At 44.9% G+C, this 13,813-nt stretch overlaps 3 protein-coding genes across 3 annotated transcripts; 2 read left to right on the top strand and 1 right to left on the bottom strand.

Moving 5' to 3' along the window:
- Positions 1-3,014: 3,014 nt before the first annotated feature.
- Positions 3,015-4,439, top strand: DFL_000313 (uncharacterized protein; the record flags this gene model as incomplete). Its single annotated transcript, XM_067632023.1, has 1 exon — positions 3,015-4,439. One exon carries the CDS (start codon positions 3,015-3,017, stop codon positions 4,437-4,439), a length of 1,425 nt encoding a protein of 474 aa, XP_067494842.1.
- Positions 4,440-7,365: 2,926 nt separating this feature from the next.
- On the bottom strand, positions 7,366-8,809 carry DFL_000312 (uncharacterized protein; the record flags this gene model as incomplete). Its single annotated transcript, XM_067632011.1, has 2 exons — positions 7,366-8,540; positions 8,599-8,809. 2 exons carry the CDS (start codon positions 8,807-8,809, stop codon positions 7,366-7,368), a joined length of 1,386 nt encoding a protein of 461 aa, XP_067494841.1.
- A 1,121-nt stretch (positions 8,810-9,930) lies between these two features.
- On the top strand, positions 9,931-10,344 carry DFL_000311 (uncharacterized protein; the record flags this gene model as incomplete). Its single annotated transcript, XM_067632000.1, has 2 exons — positions 9,931-10,218; positions 10,285-10,344. 2 exons carry the CDS (start codon positions 9,931-9,933, stop codon positions 10,342-10,344), a joined length of 348 nt encoding a protein of 115 aa, XP_067494840.1.
- Positions 10,345-13,813: the final 3,469 nt, after the last annotated feature.

Below are 13,813 nucleotides of genomic sequence, written 5' to 3'. Positions count from 1 at the left end.
CACGGTCCTTCTTGAACATTACAGAATATTGGGTGGAGATCATTTTCATCTGTTTTTAGTTGCTGACTTGTCATTGCAACATTAACTCGATCATCAAACAAGCCGACCTTTTAATCTCGATATCAATCAGATAATATGCCGCCCCCGGCCTTCTATCTTCTAGCCGAACAGTGCGACTGTTTGAGGTAGCCATGGTCAGCGCCTGGTAAGAAAGGTGGATCTCGCTGCTTGCTGGACTGCCGTATTCGAATATCTTGTATCAGAACATCTGTAGTTGGGGAAAATCCGAATCTTATCCGCTGGAACTATTAACGGCTTCCCAGTCCTGAAATTGAAGACGCGAATGATGTTTTCAAATTCAGAGCTTCCCGGTACGACCTTTGGGTTAATCATGAATGGGTCTCCCGCCATATAGAGCCATTGAATTTCAGGATCCGCGGAATTTCCGAGTATGGTGTGTGACAATAAAAAGTATCTTTTTTTTTTTTTTTTTTTTCCCTTGTGGCGGTCGGACAAAGAGAAGCATCTGGTAATGCGTTTTCTTGAAAAACACCGTAGATTCTAAGCTTGACTTTTTTAGCGAGAGGGTATCGTAAATTCCAGTCGTTCCCCACTTCTCCTGTCGCCTCGTTCATCCCGACACTGAGCTGCGAGGTGAAGTTTGTTATTGGAATCAAGATACTGACTTCTTTCTCAAACTCCAACAGATATTTAAAAGTGTTTGCCGAATCAAATATATTTCTGCTTCTGATTCATGATATGCATGCAAGGGCCACCAGAAAATAGAGCTTTGAAACTGCGAAACGCTAGTTTGACATCTCGACTGAACATGACTGATGGCTGACAAGGGCTGAAATATAAAGTTTTTCATATTCATACGAGATTACCATCTAACATCGAATTTATTTTTATCAATTATCTTGATCAGTCTATTACTCTCATCGATTTCAAATAATGGATCTCTGCACTGGATCGGCTACAAATCCCAATATATAAGTATTTAAAGCTTGCGAGATACTTAAGTGCCTACAATAGAACAGCGCGCTATGTAAGTATTCCATGTCAGCCACAGGCAAATTTGGTTAGGGCCTATTAAATCTCTGAATCCTTTAAATTTGGCCAGGCTACCGTTTCCCTCAATGAATGTTGTAAAATGATCACCAAATTGTGTTGCGAGTTTGCAGGAATAATCTGAGTGACCGGGGTGACCCCATGACCGTCGTGCATGAGCTTCGGCAAAATACGATTTTACATACAATGAACATATTAACTAAGTGCTAGTACTTACTTGCTTCGAAATACTAGGAAGCAGAGTAAAGCTAGGGGTACTAGATACTAACTTAGGGGATTTTATCGGACGAAAAATAAGAATGCCGGCGGTTTCTTCCGACATCCTTCTTCCATGAAGTTAGATATTCGCTTGTTGGCAGCCAATGATCCATGGCATGGATGTCGACCTCCCAGCGCAAAAACGACAGCCGGCTTTTTACTTTTTACGCAAAAGAAAATACGAAAAGCAGATTAAAAGAGAGAGGAAAAAGAAAGATCCAGTTTACACAGAATGTGGGTCTGATGAGGAAAAGGTGGTGTGGTAAGTGCATATGCATGCTGCATGCACCTGTTCTGGAGTTAGTGATCTTTCGAATGCGACTTTTTCATGAACAACCTCGTGGTCTCTGCTGTTACATATGACGAACCAGACTATAATTTGGATCTTGGCTCAGTTAAATATTTAGAGGGGATCAGGTTTTTGAGGTAGATGTACTTCTTTCTGCTATCGTTATCACCTATGGCAGGGGTAGTCTTGACGTCAATGAAGTTTGTCGCTGCCTGCGAATATTTCAACAGCGATTAGAATAACCGACCCCGCAAGAACTTTCCTTAGCTCCTTTATCCTCGACTCATGTCTAGATCCATGATTGATCCTAAAGTCATATTCGGCGCAGATACGGCCGTATCCTTAGGATCAACGAAAAAGGAATTTCTTCGAATCTCCTAAACCGTGGAGCTGTGCACATTCGAAGTGTCATGGGGATGTAGAAGTCAAACGTAATGTAGAAGGTTTCAAAAAACAAAAAAGTCGAATTTATTTGAGAATCTACTTTATGTTGTCCTGTGAGTGAGGCTGCTTTAACAGTATTCGTAAGATGTTACCAAGGATTGAGGCTTATATCGTCTGTGCCATATACTCTGCGACTGATGATTGCGACCGTGGCCGTCGCCGTTGGTCCACACCCCCAATTTCTCACCTGCGGAACCCACCTGCCTAATGCTTATTCTCCTTTCTTCATTTCAACTTTCGGTATTTTAGTGAAGGAATTAAGGTCTGGCCCCGGTACTGCTGTCGTTCTCCTTGGTCTACACTGGAGGGTTGGTCGGCTGCATGTATCATAAGCGAGGCCATCCTGACCGCATCTCTGGCGGAAAGGATTCGCTGCAGCGAGTATATATCCCAAAGACACTGCATCCCGCTCCGTCCGATGCATGCATTAATCTCTTTCTCCTTCCTTCATCCCATCTTCTTACTCGATCGCTTGAAAACTCCTATCTGCAAGAGATAATTTCATCCAATTATATTTCGACTTCGCTATATAATTCCACAGACTTGGTAGTGTCTAGGAGGGTTGCACTTCTGCCTCGACATATCATACCTTCTCGCATACGACAATATCAGGAAGGTTGAGATGTAGTTTTGATCAGCCAGACGACAAGCTTGTTCTTATTACTGACGATCGATACTGTTGGAACCTACCTACACTTCCGTTGGAATACAATACTTCCCCCAGTAGGTATCCTTACGATATATATATCTATCAAGTGCCTCTGTCACACTTCTACGAGTTGAATGATATATATTCCGACGGCGGTCCAGATAACTAACTGTCGCTCAAGGCCTATGATAGCAAACAAAACTTCTTTATCTTCTAATGTGCATCGAGATCGAGATCGATAAAGTCTCGACTGTATCCTCATCGACCACAGCTGTTGCAAGAAGAGTATCTACCAAACCCAAGATGTCCAGCTCATCGGATTCGACTGGGAGAACCTCCTACCGCTCCCCGGAGCAGAAAAGGCTATCTCCTCAACCGATCATAGTTGAGAGAGCTTCATCGACCACTCGCAAGTCCAGGACCTCTATCTTAAAGAGGACACCCTCCCGCAGCCCAAAGGAGGACAAGACTGTCAAGTTCGCTGTGGATGACTACGACCGACCACTATCTCCAAGTGAAATGCATCACCGCAAACAGTCCCCTAAGGTTGCCGGAGAACCACGCAAAGCCGATCTGAAAGACAATCTGTCCGGCTTCCCAACTAATGGTTGTGGCGATGGGGATTTCACTTTATTCCCTTCACCACTTCCATCGCCTCCACAATCACCCCTCTTTGTACCTCTCCCATCCAAATCTGAAGAGGCACGCCTGAGGGCACGTCAACAAAAGCTGGAGGAGGAGATCAATGAGCTTACCCGTCGTGCAGTTGCCCGTGAAGCAAATCATCGGGAGCAGTTGCGCCGCCGAGTTGTTGAGTTTGAAACCTCGACTCGGGAGGATCACAAGAGGAGTAGAGAGATCGATATCGAGGGCTCTTTCTCTCGCAGAGTAGCCACTAGAAGGGAGCGTTCTCGATCTGAGGACGGCTCTATCGATCTCTCTTCCTCCCCTCGTCATAGCACCCCTCGTCCTTCCAAAGAAACCAAGACTTTTAGTGCACGTTTTACTGGAGCCTTTTCTGCTTCTCATAATTCTGCCAGTTTCTTTCCTACTCCTTTGCCTTCCCCAGCTGTATCACAAGTTCGCACAACTGTACACTTTGAGAATTCCTCTAGTCGACCCCTGTCTCGTCGACAGAGCCACTCCCCTACCCGCCGTACCCAGCAAATGTCATTAGTCCCCCGCGGTGAGTGTTATAGGCCGCGATCGCTCGATAGCATCACGACGCCACCCTCCGCACAAAGCTTTGTATCTGCCACCCTCCCCCCTGCTGCTTCTCTCCTGCCCCCTGCCCCTTCTGCTCCTACCTCTTCTTCTTCTTCCACTAGCCCCCGTGGTCGTTCTATTACCCCCACTGACAACCGTACTCGTGGAAGGTCGCCATCACCCGCCGATTCCATCTGCGCGGTTGTCGGTGGTACGGATACCGAAGAGGAGCTGGTTCTTGCGTCCGATGTAGAGATGTCAGACAGCGAGGACGAGGAGGACAACACTTCCACGACCACTTCGTCCGCACCTTGCCGCGATCGGCGACAATGCGAGAGGTGCGGACTATTTGGACATGAGCTTGTAGAGTGCGAAACTCCGGCTTTGGATCTTTCTTTGAGAAGGAATAATAGGAAGAGAGAATGGGAGCCCGGCAGCCCCAGCTTGGAAGGAGAAGTTGAAGGACCTCCAGCGAAGGGGTTGAGGCACGTTAAGTGGATGAATTTTGGGAATCGAGCTTAAGATGGTTCGCTAGTCTTCACGTTTTTGTCTTTTTACATTTGGTCTCTTGTTTTGTCTTCTTTCCCCTTGCTAACAAGTTGACTCTCTACTGCTTCAGGCCGCCCTTGATTTGTACCCTTTTTTGATACAACCCCCCCCCAGTTAGTTACTCGTTATTCCTTCACGCATGCATGTTACACTCGTTTCACCTGCCCTAATACCCCCATACACCCAACATTTTGCAACATATCCCTGCGTTGTTTTCGATCCCACATTCGCTGGAAGTCCCATCACTTCATGCATGTCACCCGATATCATTGCTATATTTCAGTCGTTTTTTAGTCTTGCTGCCTGCAGTCCGGAGCAAATAGTCGGTTTCAAACTTCAAATCTTCATCATTTCCCCACTCTTCCAATTCCTGTATCCCGTTTTTTTAGTCTTAACGGCTCCTTTTGGTCTTCACATCACATCAGAATTCTTATTTGGATTGTTATTTTTGGGACGAGGCGCCAGATTATTCGGCAGATTGACGTTCCCTACCCCCATTTCCTTTGTCTAGGTTCATTTTTTCATTTGTTATGCCCCGGCGTCCGGCGTTGGTCACTTCTGCTCTTCAGCTGGATTCGAGGATATCATGATCCTTCAAATGGAATCAGGTGTACGAAGGCGTTCCAAGGCGTATGAAGGCGAAATCAGGCGTTCATACCATATCATTCCCCGTATTGTTTCTCTGTTTTTCTATTTATCCATGCTTCGGTTCTATTGCGTTTCATTTCATTTGGCCTGTATTTTTTCAATTCAAACAGTATACCACTGGTGGCATTTTATCTGCACACACTTTTTTGTTCTCGTTTGATATTCCCATCAGAGTCATGTATACCCGGAGTTCCTTCTTTTCTCTTTCCATAGACAATGTAACCTTTCCCTATCGCTATTCACATATTCTTTTTAATCTTAACCTTAATGGTTTCTGATTAACTATCCTGTAATCTTCTTATTACTATTTTCTTAAGTACAAATTTCTCCATTTTCTTTAATTTTCTTAGTTTCTAAGTTTCTAGGGCATTTCCACCAGGTTAGACAAAGTTCCAAACCATGTAACAAGATGATTTCCTGTATATTGCTATTTTCCGTATCCACTCCTTCACTTTCCTTTCCTTTTGTTCTTTTACGATTCAAACTTACCAAAAAATCATGTAATATCTCACCTTACCCCATATTCACCGTATTCACTTCCTTCCTCTCCTGTAGCTACTTACCTACCTACCTCCAAAATTCAAATTTCTCTCCCTCCCCTACCCAAAATTCCAACAACCTCAACACAGCTCCCCTCAAAGAGAAGGGTTCAAAAGCGTAGTTCGGTCGTGGTGATCGCTCGATTCTAGGTCCGGTGATATTCTGCAGGTAACCTCGTGATTTACAGGTGCATATTTAGATATTCTCCACCACCCTCCTCCCCAGATCCATGCAGATTGTCTAGGATGTTTTCGGAACGAAACGGCTAAAGGTGATATTTGGTAAGCTCTGCGATGAGATGAGCTTATATTAACTATTTTATTAATTTGGAAGAGGGATTGGTATAATCTGGAAACAGGTTTTGGAGACGAGATACAGGTCTGGCCGGGGGTAGGTGTGGCGGTGGAGTCGGTAGTTTTTTTTTCAGGTTCAACTTTAGGCTTCAAGGCCTTCGGCTCACGGCTAATAAACCCAAAGTTATAGTTATGGGAGCTCTAATGTTTTAAATAACTATTCTACGTGAGGAATAATGCAAATATTCTAAATCAGCCAGGTATCAGTAGGATAGAGCTCCATAATGCATAAGTTGATTCGAGATCTAGTTTCCTTACTTAGCATCTTAATCTGCTTAGTCTGCATATATCTGTTTAAGAGATATCACAAATCTGAGATTAAATGTATCCTCTTACCTTTTGCTTTGGTATCTCTCAAAGCCACTTATGCAGCTGTGGATAGATGGGGTCATGAACATAAGCATGTGAACAGCGGCGTTTGGATAGGAGTGCTCTTACAGGGTTGGCATAAAAGTATATTATGCAAGGTGCAGGATTAGGATTAATTACTTGTTCTAGCAGTTTGGTCACTCCAATAGGCCAGCAAGATAGTATACCTGTACAACGTTCGGGGACGAGGGCCCCTTGCATGAGCTGCGGATATCGATGCATACCGGGCATGAAGAGTTCTAGTCAGAAGTATCAACCTGCAACTATAACTTTACAGTCAGGAACCACATATTACAACCTTTGATCCCCTAACTAGGCTTTGATGGCACACGGTATTCATCATGATAGAAATCATATCATCACGAAGAACATAATTATAATCCTTTGCCTGACTTCGAAGCTTCGTGATATACTCACCTGCCTTTGCGTTGTCGAATGTTCAGGTTCAACAACACAATCATCCCCCAAGGTCACGATGGTCTGCTGACTATTTACTGACCTAGGTATGTTTCTTTCATATCCCGGCTTCAAATTATAAGAGCGAAGGAAAGTTGTATGTGCCTTGCATATTGCCGCTTTCGCGGAGGATTTTGTACTTTTTTGTTCAGCTGATGTTTTGTCTGATATCTTCGGGTTCCTGAATGACTTGGAGGTGGGCCTTGATTCGACTCATGCGATGAGGCTGATATCTATCGAGATCATGATCATTCAGGAACCCGAATGAACTTGTAAATCTTGAAGTGTGATGTAATAGATCATTTGTTCTTGCGAGTATTATAGTAAGTAGCTGTAACTCTATCAAACTCCGGACCAATAACCTAGAGCCTCGTGAAGGCTGTTTGTGACCAGTTCATAGGGGCTATAGGGTTGGTACTAGTACTTTCGACGTACTTCTGAAGTCTTAAACCAATTCGTGACTGCTTTGGTAATGTAATGTACATGATTCGTAAATGAGCAGTAGGAAACGCTATGTCACTAACTACTTCTTTTTACAATCGGGCACCCTTGCCCGCTGAAGAATGCATGTACGGACTGTCCTTACTCCTGCTCACAACCTTCCTGGCATCCTCTGCTGTAATCGGTCTGGCCTCAATAGCAGGATTGTATCCAATATGGTTCCTCCAGCCTCCAGCGCCACTTCCGTCGCTCTTTAGTCCTTCCTTTCCGTCCTTCCTCCTCAAGACACTAACGACACAGGCGCCGCCGAGTCCAAGGTTTTGGGCAATTGCAAACTCCACACCCTTTCCATCGCCATTGTAAAGACGGTTTGTAGCCCAGCCTCGCAGGTGCCAGACGAGCTCGGCGACTTGGGCAATTCCTGTTGCGCCGAGCGGGTGGCCCTTCGAGATTAAACCACCGGATGGGTTAACGATGCATTGACCGCCATATGTGATATCACCCCGTCTAACCATTTCGTGAGCCTTTCCATGATCGGATAGGCCGAGAGCATCGATCACTATCATCTCATTTGCTGAGAAACAATCATGAACTTCAATGATCTTCGCCTTCTTCGGATCTGTGACACCGGCCTCCTTGTAGGCGATCTGTGAGGCTTTAACGGTCATCTCCGAACCGATCAGCGACACCGAAGAGTCTGAGAACAGATCTGGAGAGTCTGTAGTAAGCGACTGGCCGGCAATAAGAATAGCACGGTCCACAAGCTCTGGATGTGCTTTCATGAATGTCTCATTAACCATAACCGCTGCTGCCGCACCATCTGAAGTAGGACAGCACTGGAGCTTAGTCAATGGGTCATGAATCTTCGGGCTATTCATAACTTGATCAAGAGTATAAACATCTTGGAACTGGCTGTACGGGTTATTCACGCTGTGTGCATGATTAACCCGTGCGATTTCTCCAAAATCTTCTTGCTTGGCACCAAACTTCTCCATATACTCCCTTCCAGCGTTTCCAAATAATTGGGCTGCGCCGGGAGCCTTGGGAGAGGCACCACGGGTTTCATGCATCTTCCACATTGTCTTGTCTAAGGGATTTGTGCGGTCATCAAATTTCGAAGAGAGGGAGCCTGGTTGCATTTTTTCGAAGCCAACTACTAAGGCACAGTTTACGGCGCCGTGCTGGAGCCATTGGCGAGCCATGAAAAGGCCGGATGAGCCTGTGGAGCAGTTGTTGTTGACATTGAGAATGGGGATTTGTGTCATTCCTTTTCACACATATCCGTTAGTACTTTCTTCAAGCCAGGGATAAGTTCACGAACGTACCGAATTGATAGAAGACACGCTGACCGCAAGTGCTGTCGCCATAAACGTAGCAAGCAACGCCCTGCTCAACGTCGTCGTAGTTGATGCCGGCGTCAACCATAGCCTTCACACCAGCTTCGAAACCCATTTCTGGGTAGTCTACCAAACCGCGTGGCTTGATGAACTTTGTCATCCCAACACCGATAATGTAGACGTTTTGCTTGGTCGCCATTTTGATCGATATCACTCAAAAAAATTTTATATATATGTTTTGGATAGAATTTGACAAGGTGATTTTTTCCGAAGTTGAAGAGATATCAAACCTTGTGGAAGAGGTTCAAGGTCGCAGATGGAGGGAGGCAAAGATATAAAATATTCCCCAGACTTAAGTCTCGGCTACGGACCTTCCGCTTCCTCAGTATGCAGCCAACTGCGACAAGGAGTGCATGCTTGTGATTTAGATTCCAGCCGCGGCATCTACACCCAACCTTCCTCAGATCTGTCGCCTTCCCCAACATCCAGTTTGGAAATGGCCGCGGCCTATTTTCAAGGTTTCTAAGCTAAAATCCCCACATTCCCCACAATCAGTTTGTGTGGACAACACTTTAACATAGATAAGGGAGCTGATTACGAATCGACATGGAATGGGGATACGTTGTGCCCGTTTTCAAATTTCGGTAGAAAAGCGCATGGTTCAATCGAGCTTGGACTGGAGTTATATCGAAATGTCGTTGTATTTTGGATGTGTGTGTAACGTTATTCTATCTCGTGGGTAGTTTCGTTCACAGTCTTGTGGGAATTGGTCGGCTCTGCCGAAAACTCAAATACAAATCTTCGCAAGAGTGCGCATTCGAACATGCGATTCTCATGGAAGGTTAGACCCGATTGGCCTCGTGCGCGCGTGGTGAGCGCCGAAAGAGCTTTCTACGAGCTCCATGGCTACTCGCTGGGGCCGAAAATCGTGGAGATCTGTGAACATATATGTTGGAAAACTTCGACCACAACGCATTTTTGAGACGATTTCTCCTAGAAGTTCTAGACGGCCAAAGAAAGTATTATCCGTTTCAGAGAATGTAGTTCACGAAATATTTCGTAGAAGATATTACTTTACTCTATACAAGATAGATATTCACGGTAATTTACATGATTTGAACGAACGTTGATCACCCTCAGCTCTTACCCTGAATAAAAGCACATCCCCGCAGTTGCAGATATCCACCATTTAATCACAACCTCTTAAATTAGACGATAGTATCTACACATCATTCGAAGATCTCGCCACTAGATACTAAGGTTGATACCATTTACAAATTAAATTTCCTAGCTTTCGTTTACTTCTAAAATTATTTTACGATGTCCGCCATGACCATGGAAGCAGAGCTTAAACGAATCCGCGAACTCTACGATCCGAGAAGAGATTCTACGGATATTTTCGCGAGGCAGTATAGAGCGCCTACGCACGGTGATTATGAAGATACACTTATTGTCGACTCCAGTGGAGTACATGGGAATATATCAAAAGTGACATCACCATACACCTTAAAAGTCCCCGTGAACCCCACGAACCTACCAAGCCAACGAGTAGGCAACCTGAGTATGGTCATGCTATTCAATATTCAGAAGAAAAGAGAATGTTGCATTGTACGTAATATCCTTATGATTCTCGCTACGACCCGAAGCTTACTAATTATGACCTTACGTTATCAGTCGACCCTAGCTATCGATCCCACCGTCGGCTCATCCTCACTGGCCACGCCGCAACCATAATTTTTGGGATAACTTTCATCCTTTCGGCTGTCGCTTTTTCGGTTAACATTGTTGGAAAGCCATATATACGTTACCCCGCGAAGATTACTCAGACAGCCTTGGTGGCTATTGGGGTTGGGATGTATTCGCTTCGAGCGTTGGTAAACTGGCGCGTGAGGAAGGCCCTTGGGAGGATACTAGGGAAAGGCAGCAAATGGGGTTGCGAGAAGCATGAGGGTTGTTCGGAAAAGAGATATCGGTTTTATGGGGGCAAAAAGTTGGAGATTGCGTTCGGAAGTTTGGTGATTTCGATGGTGGGGTTTTGCGGGATCAGTTGGGCAGTGAGGTTCTAAACAGACATTAGCGGTTTGAATCTAGACATTGGTTTTTTTCCCTTCTTCATCATTCAGAATTTTTGGCAGTTCGAAGCTCGAGCGGTATGGGTTTTATATCTGTGAATGATTTCGTTAGCTGGTAACATTATCAACATAGACCGTCGGCCAAATATATTCTTCACTCAACAAATTTGCAAACTGCAAGACAATATTGTAATAACAAAGCTAGGAGCTCGTAAATATAGCCATAGGCAGGCCTAGTTAGCCTTAAAGAGATCCGAAATCTAATTTAGGTAGTCGACTCTGAAGCACCGTGGTTTGCGAGAAGCCTTGGTCAACTTAAGTAGCCGAAGGGCTCTACCCACTTAATCAAAATCCGAGAGAATAGTAAGACATCCTAAGGTCTATAAACCTTCAAGTTTGATATTTTTGTAACAGAATATTAATTTACTCGAGACTCTACTGGTCAAAGTCAATATGGGGAAGCTCACCACGCTCATGTCCCTGGGATATACGTATATAACTATGGCCAGCTCAAAGCAGAGATCCAACAACAACGCACAATTTCAATCCATTTTCCAAAATACCATGAAGATACCCCTCCCCACGTATTATTAACATACCTTGTGTTCCGGAATTGATTAAATTGGTCGATGTGAATAAAAATTGTCAGCTTAATCTCCTTCCGAGAATATTTGTGGGTATATGGTATTCCTGGGGAGACGAGGAACGGAGAGTATCAAATGAACCTAAGGTTTCACCGTCACCGGACTAGCTTCCAACTCGAACACCCAATTAATATCAATCCTTTGGGAGAGGTTGGTCTCCTCCTCCGAAAGCCACCTTGTTTAATGATTGTTATAAAGGCCTAGAACTTCGAACTTTCTCTTTTGGTCTACTAATGACAAAAACTTCAACCTGGCATCTATTCCCTTTCATCCGCAAGGTGTCATTCAGGCAAAGCCGTATCGAGCCATGCTGGCGGGTTTCAACCTAGAGAACCAATGATGGGCCTAGATTTCAGAAAAAGTTAGCACTCCACCGATCCCTTACCTGTGCTGGATTTTCTCAGCTCAAGTTATTCACTAGAAGGTAGCTCAACATATTACATGAGCTCCGTAAGGCCTTATCGCTCGAATAATAAAGCAAGGCTTTAATGGTCATTCGTATACGTAGCTGCAAGTTCTTCCATAAGCATCCTTGTAGATGCGGGAACGAATCCGAGCTCGCGACCAGTAGCAAAAGACTCAACATACAAATGCAAAATGCGGCCTCAACATTCCAAGACATATTTCCCACACATGATTCCCATGCAGCATCCAGCTAACCGTTTGGAGAAATATTTCCATAGGACCATGAAATTGAAATGCATTACGTTCAACGTTGGATAAGGGACGGCTCGAGACGCTAGCGTACCGTCCTCATCGAAGTGAGCAAATAGAGACACGGCTGAGCGGCAGGAATGGGAACATAAAGGGGAAAGCTGAAAAGCAAGACACGCATCGGGCGACTCGACAATTAACGAAGATGCTGCCGTTTGGGACCGTCTTTGACTCACCTTACGGGAAAGACATTCATGATTCGGGCTAACTGCGGCCGGGTGAGCGTGATACTCGATGTATATTTACGGAACTCAGTGGAAACATATGTGAGCTCGACTGAACTTCCGATGAAACATGCGTAAATATGAGGTACCTCCCCCGCAAGGGAAGCTAGGGTGAGGAGGCGTCCACGTTCCTCCCTAAAGGCTGCAGCCGCGTCACTAAAGGCTCTATATTGACCAATAAATCAAGGGCTTGTGTCTATTGAGGTATATTCGCTCGCTCGAGAACTATGCAAGATATGGGTATTTTCATCTGCGGAGACTAAACTTTCCATATACCCCTTGTACTATGCAGGGAACTAGAACTTCTTTGATTTACAAACAAGTTTTTGAGCTTACCCGTTTCTAGGATTTTCAAGCGAATAAGCATACCGTGGTAACAAGAGCAGAATGCGTCCTGCCGGCTGAATCTGTAACTATCACCAGATACTTTACTTCCTCGGGATATAGCTAGGCTCGTGAAGGAAAATAATAATATTGAATTTTAACATACCTTCAGACAGCCGACCAATAGCGTTTCGATAGTCCACTAGAGAGGCAGCTGAACGGCAAGAACCACCAAGGATCGATGATTTAGCGCCTCTCGTGATAGATTACGAAGCTGGGGTCTATGCAAGAGGGCATGCTGCAGGGCCGAAGGTATCTTGGCCCTTAGTGTCATTAACCAACAGACTATGGTTCGAAAAGCCAAAGGAACGAGCTAGTAGTTTCCGAAACCTTGTACCACGCATTGTTACTCGAAACATTGTCATACCTTCTTTAAAATATGGGGCTCTTAGGAAATAAACTTACCAGGCCATTGGGAATGGTTGGCTGAGAGGCTTCGGGGCACAATCTCGATCTGGACTTTCACCATTCCGGCCTATGGAGGGGACCCAATTGAAACAAGAAGGCGCAAGAATGTCGGGAATTTTCAGGGCTATTTCCGCAAGTTTAACCCAAAATCTCGCGCTATGGCCCCACGATAAGGACATATGGAGTCAATGGCTTGATTACCTAGACATTAGATCAAGATCTGCGGAATTGATCGGTAATCTTGAACTTGCATCCGATGCAATGAGAGGCCAACTCGTATGCAGGTCTCCTTTTCGGGTACCAAAGAGTGGATTTGGAAAGGTTTCTTCGTGTTCTATAGCATCATTATAATACATGGTTACTTTTTGTGACCGTCGTGCAGCGACGGATTCATGGATTCGCTTCGACCCATTGGCTGCCACGAGATCAGGCTACCCAAGCCCCTGGGCCGCTGAATATAACATCACATTTGCAATATAATTAATGTCTACGGGACGGCGACCTCAGACATTTGCTGTGTTGATATTCAGGGGCGTCAATAAGTTTGGTCAATTGATCAATATCAACGCCCTGGCTGGACCCAAGACATCACGTAACATATGGAATCTGTGTAATCGATCATATACAGCCGGAGCTGGTATACCAATCTAGGTCTAGGATAAAGCCCTCCGGTCCACATGTTCCAGGGATGGGATCATAAACTAACAAACTGATACAAAATGTCGCAAATTGTCAGCGCTAGAACATCGATCTATCA

The sequence above is a fragment of the Arthrobotrys flagrans genome, assembly GCF_004000055.1.
Source record: "Arthrobotrys flagrans strain CBS H-5679 chromosome Unknown unitig_15, whole genome shotgun sequence".
Classification (NCBI taxonomy): Eukaryota; Fungi; Ascomycota; class Orbiliomycetes; order Orbiliales; family Orbiliaceae; genus Arthrobotrys; species Arthrobotrys flagrans.
The sequence above is the reverse complement of the archived record's forward strand: the minus strand, read 5'-3'. Positions and strand labels throughout refer to the sequence as shown.